At 42.4% G+C, this 7,858-nt stretch overlaps 1 protein-coding gene across 1 annotated transcript; it reads left to right on the forward strand.

Annotated features, from left to right (window-relative positions):
* The first annotated feature begins 262 nt into the window (after positions 1–262).
* Positions 263–4,433, forward strand: LOC147627362 (protein FREE1-like). Its single transcript, XM_086816006.1, has 9 exons — positions 263–1,726; positions 1,866–1,952; positions 2,283–2,414; positions 2,509–2,670; positions 2,761–2,826; positions 3,074–3,184; positions 3,283–3,378; positions 3,668–3,964; positions 4,044–4,433. Exons 1-9 carry the CDS (start codon positions 638–640, stop codon positions 4,119–4,121), a joined length of 2,118 nt encoding a protein of 705 aa, XP_086672132.1. The 5' UTR covers positions 263–637; the 3' UTR covers positions 4,122–4,433.
* Positions 4,434–7,858: the final 3,425 nt, after the last annotated feature.

Genomic DNA, 7,858 nt, shown 5'->3' on the forward strand with positions numbered 1-7,858 from the left:
GAAGTGTTGACTCTCATCAGTTAGCGTAAAAAGGAAGCCACAAACCAGAAGAGCATGGCGATGGAGATGAGAGAGACAAAGAGGGAGACTCGAGAGACTCAAAACACGCATGGTGGGTTGCTATTCGTCGAAAATATTAATTGAAGTGAAAAGTTTTGAAATATGCCGGCTTTATTAATTAAATGCCAAGGAAATGCATACCTAACGCCATTCCAAGTGAATAATTATTGCTAAAAGGCAACAGCCTTAGGCTAGAAGCCCCTGTCGGTACAATAATTTACGGTTCATTATATTATTTATAGACGCCCACTAAATTCGCAACGCACAAAGGTGAGTGCTTATCATCCGGAGAGAGAGAGAGAGAGACAGAGACACAGAGAAGATCTGCGTTTAAGATTTTTCTGCAGGGACACAACTGCAGTCTGCTGTGTAGGGTGAGGATTTGTTACCCAAACGTTGGGATCGATTAGGGTTAGGGTAAGGGTTAGCTTTTTGAACCTGTTTTGGATTTTTGAAGGAACAAAAGCAGGAATTTTAGGGTTACAGGAGACAGATCGAGCCCGAAACATTCACAGGAAACGATACACACTGCGTGGATTTCGACCAGGGGCAGTCTTTTCTGTAGAGCAAGAAGAAGATGCAGCAGCAAACAGGGCAATATGCAGGCGGTAGCCTCTATCCTTCCGGGGCACCTTCTGATGCTTCATACCCATACGCCAACATCGCTTCATATGGTTCTGCACCCCCTTACACATCCTCCCCTTCCTACTATGCAGAGAACGCTTCATATCAGACCCCGCCGTACCCTCCCCAAGCCCCCCAATACACCCTTCCCCAATCATCTTTGACCGACTCCCTGGCTGCGTTAAACCTTTCTTCGCAAGGATCATATGCCGCCCCGTCTAGCTCCTATGCACCAACTGTCCCTCCTTATGATCAATCATATGCTGCCACAGCCGCTGCACAGGTAGGCCAGGGTTCTATACATCATCCATCCGCATCTTCACAGCCTTCTAATTATGTCCCCGCCGGACATCCCTTTTCAGGTGGCCTGCCCGGTCCGGGTGCGGCATCTCAAGTAGGTTACGACCCATCATCATCCTCTCTCGTGGGATCTTATGGAACAAATCAACAGGCAGGTTATGACCCATCCTCCTCTGCAGTGGGAACTTATGGAACAAATCAACAGGCTATGACTATGTCCGCATCAAAAGCAGGTTATGATTCATCCTCCTCCGTCATGCGACCTTATGGAGAAAATCAACATGGCATGCAGGGGTATGATTATGGTAACATTGGGCTTTCACAAAGCGGCATTTATGACCAGGGAGGTGGGATGTACGCTGCTGCTGTGCAGGGCGGGGATTTTGAGAGGCCTGTTTATGGCCAATCTTCGAGCTATGATCCCGCTTATTATGACAAGCCCATTGGTCAAGACCGAGGACGTGCTAAGGGTGGTTATGATTTTGATGATGCGGGGCTGGGTGACGTCTATGCGTATGATGGTGGGCATGCAGAGCCATATGGTGCCAGGGGTACGGGGAGTGGCAGTTCATGGGGAGCTCTAGACAGTTTTAGTTCTTTTGGGGACTCAGGAAGCTCTAAGCTCCCAAAGGCAGTGCCAAAGGTTGACATGGAAGACAAAAGCAGTGGGGTGCAAAAGTATCGTGTGAAGCTGCTTTCAGACTCTAGCTCAGCAAGTGGTCCTCTGGATGTTTTATGCCAAGTAAGCCCCTTTTCCCTTATTGTCTTTATGGAGAGTATGTTGTGTGTATAGTGGTCATTATTCTTTTAATAGTTGCTCGTTATGTAACTCATTTCTTAATCTAATCAAGTGGATTGCATTGGCTTAAAATATTTTGTAGATTGGTTTGGATGGCGTGAGGATGATTTCACCAAATACAAACAAAACTGTGCGGATTTACCCTTTGGAGACTATCACAAGATGGGAGGTTAGGTTCACTTCTCAAACTGCTACTTTTTGATTGTGATGGCAAGTTTGTAATATGCATGTCTATTTTTACATGCATCTCTTGTGTGCATGGTTGTGTACAAAAGCCCTATAAAGCTAAAATAATAGGATACTCCCCTGGCTTCCTTCCCTTACCTTCCCTTGAATGTGTTCTACTGATAAGTGGAGGGACAGGTGGTGAGCGTTCTAGTTACCAATGATGCCATAGATACTCTGATGAAGGAATGATGGGAAATTAAGAGGGCTTGCGTGTGGTGGTTTTTTGTTTCGAAATTGAAGTTTTTGGTCTCCAATGATTAATTTCTACCAGGTCAATGAACCGTCGGTTTTCACATTCTGGGCAAAGAGTGCTGTTGATATAGAGCCAAGAAGGATAAGGTTGCAGTCTGGCAGTTATACCACCAATGCCATTCTTGACACATTGACTGCAGCTTGTGTTCAGGTTTGATCCAAACTCAACTGGATTGTAGTTACTTGTGCAGCTTGAATTGTAAGCTAGACATAATAGTCACGCGCTTGGGTACTTGTGGTCACAGTTCTCTGAGATGGTGGGTAAAGATGGGCCTCTCGATTCCAGCCGGGCATCAAGTGATGCGGAGAAGGGTTCAGAGCAGGCTTCAGAAAAGAAGAAGCCAACCTTAGTGGACTGGGTGACATTGAGGAACAAGCAGAATGCACCTGAAGAGAAACAGCATTGGGTAAGTAAAGGAGTCCATCAATCAGTTTGTGATTGTGTTGACGATCTGAGAAGAGAGAGCTTAGCACTAACAGGAGGTGTTTTGTGGCAGGTGCCTGATGAAGCTGTAACAAAGTGCTCCGCATGCTCAAGTGACTTTGGAGCATTCCTGAGACGGGTAACTCTCTCTCTCTCTCTCTCTCTCTCTCTCTCTCTCTCTCTCTCCAAGCAGGGGACCACTCTAGCGCCCAAATCTCTCTTGTTTCTCAGAGCGGATGCCTGGATGCAGTGAAATAGAGGACCCTTTTCTACAAATCGGTTTAGGAGTGTGAAGACTTTACTGAAATCAATGCTCTAGCATCATTATCTTTCCTTGCATCCAAGAAAAGTGTCTCAAAGATTGTGTTATTGCTGTAACTCAACAGCACCATTGCAGGAATTGTGGTGACGTGTTTTGTGACAAGTGTACACATGGAAGGATAGCCCTCACTGCTGACGAGGATGCTCCAATTGTGCGTGTCTGTGATCGCTGCCTGGTAGGAAGTCAATTACCTAAGGTGATTAAAGTTTTGCTAGTGTGTTGTTTTGAAGAAAATTATGCCTTAATTTATCAAATCTTTTATTTTGTTTGTAGGCCGAAGTTACTCAAAGGTTGAGCAATGCTAAAGAGCTCAGCAGTAAGCCGCCTCCTGCTCCACGGAGTCATGAAGATCTTGCCAAGAAGCTCCAGGTATAAGGAGCTTCTATGAGCTCTTGCATTACACCTTGAAAGCTTGGATTTTTACTCTTGTATCTGATAATTACTGTGTGCTGAATACCATGGATAAACAACCAATCCCTGGACCGTGCCCATCTGTGGAGGATCCTTGCATTGTGAATGAACAGGCAATCTTGCCTTCCAACTTCTTGCCCGTTTCATGAGGGTGGAGGGTTGTTTAACCAGTCTTATAAGATGAGTCTTCTTGGGCTGGATGCATCATAAGCATCAGTATTGACCTTTCCATCTTGTGTATGAATAGGAGGAGCTGGAGCGGAATTCCTCAAGGAGATCAACTACAAGCAGTAGCAACAGCAATTCGAAAGAGAGATCAGGACAAACAACAGTATTGAATTGTAGTGCTTGTGGCTCAATCTCTCTTGTGAATGGAAGCAACACGCGTTGCCCCACCTGTGGAGTAGACTCTTCTTCTGCCAGTCGTTCTGGAAGAGAGAGCAGCCCCAGCTTAAAAGGGCCACCTCATTTATGGTCTAGCTCTGATCGGACCGGCAAGCGTATGCGGGAGGTTGCATGTCCCACCTGCACAGTCCATCTTCAGGTATGCAAGTCCAAGAGTAGTGATGTACCCTTCAGTGAAGAGAAAGGTGGCTTACTGACACCTTTTTGTTGTTTTACAGGTGCAAGTGCCGAGTTCTGGTACAGAAACGGTGGAGTGTGGAGTCTGTCAACATCCGTTTCTCGTGGGTGCACATTGACGAATGGCTTTGCAGAAGTCGTGTTAGACAACTTGTGTTTTTCAGATTGATTTTTAGAAAATAACATGTAGCCAATCTGACATAGTAGATAAACCATAACAGAGGTGGCATGATTGTGTGCAAGCCTGCACACATTCGGTAATACTTGTTGCTGGTTGTGCTGAGTATCTCTCCCTACAGTAATCCCTTGTGGTGGCCATGACTGGCTCTCAGGAAATTTTGGCTACATAATCAATGCAACTGTATTTATTTGTACACATATTCATGGGATTTATATATTACCGGCATTCAAATTTGGCGCATACTAAAAATGCTGATCTAATCTCCTCAGCTTCTTGTTTAGTTGCGGCTTATGGCTTGTCTATAGTCATTTGGCTTGTCTATTTTGGGCTGTGTACTTGTTTTGAGCTTTGGTTTTCTTGTATGACCTTATAAAGAGGTAAACAAGATCCCCCTCTCATTAACACTTCAGTCCTTTGACTCTGGTTGGAGATGGTGCGTGTTCATTATCATAGAGGCAAAGGTGTTGAAAAAATGAAAATGCAATCTTGCATAGATGAAGGGGGTTCATCACTCTTGGTCTTTATGGTTGTATGGTTGAGAAAAGTTAAAAGGAAACTTTGGTGAATTATGAGTTGGTGCTAGATTCCCGTGATGTAATGGATAACGTTAGCAAGATGAGATGAGACACATGGGATGATGGAGAATCTAGGGATGATTGTGACAATCAGGTAAATGATTTAGGACCTAGAAGCAGTGATGTAACAAACAATTGAGGTAGAAATCATGCTGAGATTAATATTAAGACCAATTGGAGAATTTCTCCAATATTAATGAGATATATGAGTAAGTGCTAATCTTTTAACTTTGGATGGATGTATTCTTACAAGGAGCTATTTTATTGTAGGTGTTATCGCGATCTCTCTAATGAAATACTCCCTCACTACAATTTGCTCAATACTTTGATGTTGGACTAAATTCTTGATTAATGTTTTAGGTGAGTGTTAACCACTTCGTAGGTTAACATGGTTTCACCTGGCCGATCTACTGCCATCTTGCCCGCTTGAACATGCACTTATCATTTGTAAGATGGCGCTAGAACATATAAAGCGGCCTTACCTTTACCTTACCTTTAACATTAGGGACCTTGTGTACATACTGGCTTAAAGACTAGTAATAGAAACCAGCCCATTTTTAAGATTGGTTGCCAAGTGTGAAAAATAGTCACGTATATATAAGTTATTTTTAACAATAATCAATAATCAATACACCATTATTCCCTTGTAATAGAATACTTGCAAGGTTTTCTTTTCCCTCTTCTTGCTTGCATGTATGCTATTGATTGATGGATATATGCTAGATAGGAATGTTGGTAGGTTTTTCTCTTGCATTAGCTTCCTTGTGATAGAGAACCATTGTGAAGGACCATCTCTATTTACCTCCATCTAGGTGAAGTCAGCTCTCCCTTCACCCCATGACCAAGGAGCATTCCAATGTGACAACGGAGTGGGGATGTGACGGACGAGCTAGCATATTCACAAAGGGAAGTTGCATTTGCAGCTTGAAGGAAAGGCCCAACAACACATGCTTCGGCAAGGCTAAGGTACTCATGGGAGCCATCTTGATGCTTCTAGAGATGAAATGGGCTAATGAAATACTCACAACTTACAATGCTTTAACTCTCTCACAAACAGATGAAAGCTTACTACACAAGTAGAATCACTCAATATAAGGTTTGGCCTTAGAATTGAGGACACTTTGATACCATGATAAAATTTAAGGAAAGAGGAAATTTAGATTACTTAAAGTTAACACAATAAAAGAATTGAGCCCAAATAGTTATAATATGTATCAAACAAATGATGCAATAAACATTGATATAACAAACAATTAAGATAGACCTGAATATTGGTGTTAATGTTATAGAGTTATGCAGGTGCCCGCAATGTTGGCACTCCAGACATCCTCATCGTTCTCTGGGTGCATAGCTAGTTGATTTACGATTTCTATATCTTGTACAATATATCCACACAACTAGTTTGCTCTCGCTTTGAGGATTGGACATTCATGGGCTATGTGGTTGCTTCTACAAAAAAACAACACACTACGTTCTCATCTAGGAGCTAGGTGAGAATGATCGACTCTCTCGGTCCAACTTTGAGTACTCCTTTGAGTCCTTTGATCATAGTATTCACTACGTCTTTGGCACCTCAACCTTCTTTGACTCTTCGCTTTTGATGTTGGGTTCATCTTGGTCATTGATTCTGATCGTAGACTATATGTGGTTTGGGATGCTTGTAAAGCTGTCATCAAATTCTATGGCATCCAAGCAACATTCCACTAGTGTTCAATGACTTTTGGCATATAATGCATCATGTAGTTTCTTACTTCTTAAGCCTTCCAAGAACAACAAAATGAACCTTGTTTGGTATAGCTAGGTTACTAAGTATGCTTGACACCTATCTTAGAGAATCGTACTGTGAATGCTAGCTCTAAATCTTCCATGGTTTCTCTTTGGAAGTCTTCTAGTAATTGAAACCACAACAGAACATTATTCTCTAAGGTTAAGCTAAAAGCATCATCTTGGTTCAAGGATTAGTCACCCTTTTTACATTTAAATCTATTTAAATGTAGCTACATGGATGTAGTGATCTCCTAGACCATCAAACTTGGAAATCAACTTGATGAGAGAGGGTCTTACCCTAGGATGGCTATATTTTGCTTCCTCTCTTAATTCCTTGGTAGGTCTCATTAATGCCGTATTGACATCAATGTTTCGTCTTATTTCTAGGATTACATGAGTTATGAATCCATTGATTCAGCGGCTCTTGAGCCCTCATGATGGTGCTATGTCTAGGTTCCATTCTAGGAGGTACCCATGTATAGGATGGTTCCATGAATCCAAAGGCTCGCCCCATAAAATATGCTTCTCTTATTGAGAGATATGGTGCCATGGAGCACAAGGAAGGTAGGGAGTGAGTGTCAGTCTAGAAAATAGTCAGATAAGCAAGTATGAAATATCCCACATGAGCTGACAAAGCTAAGTTGTACTCTCCTTATCTAAAAGGGGTCATTTTTAAGCAATCAAATCAAGCAAGCTCTCAAGTCTTTCACGAGTGCAGGTCTCAGTCTTGTAACCTAATTGAACTTGAGTCTAAGCTTTATTGGTGTTAATATTTCATCATTATAAGTGTACTTGGGCTGCATCCACCTTAGCTTAGTGTTTTGCATTATCATATTTGTTCACAACTCCATAGCCATCTTGCTTGAGATACTCATGTTTTCTAGCATGGTATATCAGAGCTATCCCTCTCCCCATAGCTCACCTTAGGCCTACTTCATCTCTACACACCCTCAGCTACTCATTTTTTAGCACTAATCATTGTGATTAGTAGAACCGTATCCTCTTGCATAGTGTGTGTAGGAGATTGGAGCCTTGGGTTCTCATCATTCTCTCCTCCATTGATCAAGCCACCTTGGGGACATCTTCCCCATTTTTGGTGACCTTCCATCTCAAGGCTATGATGAGCAAAAATGAGCCAAGGGGACTTCAAAATTGGACCATTGGGGTTGCATTCAAGCCAAAGAAGCCCTCTCTCATCTTCAAACCCATTCTACCTAGCTGCATCAGACAGTTTAGGTAAATTTTTTTAGCATTCAAGAACTTTTTATTCATTTTAGCTATTTTTAGCATTCAAACACTTTTTATTTATTTTAGCTATTTTTAGCCATTTTTA

The sequence above is a fragment of the Cibotium barometz genome, chromosome 21 (genome assembly GCF_041138505.1).
Source record: "Cibotium barometz isolate CiBa-2024 chromosome 21, ASM4113850v1, whole genome shotgun sequence".
Classification (NCBI taxonomy): Eukaryota; Viridiplantae; Streptophyta; class Polypodiopsida; order Cyatheales; family Cibotiaceae; genus Cibotium; species Cibotium barometz.

Excerpts from the sequence above, each read along its gene's own strand:
- LOC147627362 (XM_086816006.1), top strand. The coding sequence starts at position 638 with ATGCAGCAGCAAACAGGGCAATATGCAGGCGGTAGCCTCTATCCTTCC. Across the intron at positions 1,953-2,282 it reads AGACTATCACAAGATGGGAG|GTCAATGAACCGTCGGTTTT; the intron begins GTTAGGTTCACT and ends AATTTCTACCAG. Across the intron at positions 2,415-2,508 it reads TGACTGCAGCTTGTGTTCAG|TTCTCTGAGATGGTGGGTAA; the intron begins GTTTGATCCAAA and ends TTGTGGTCACAG.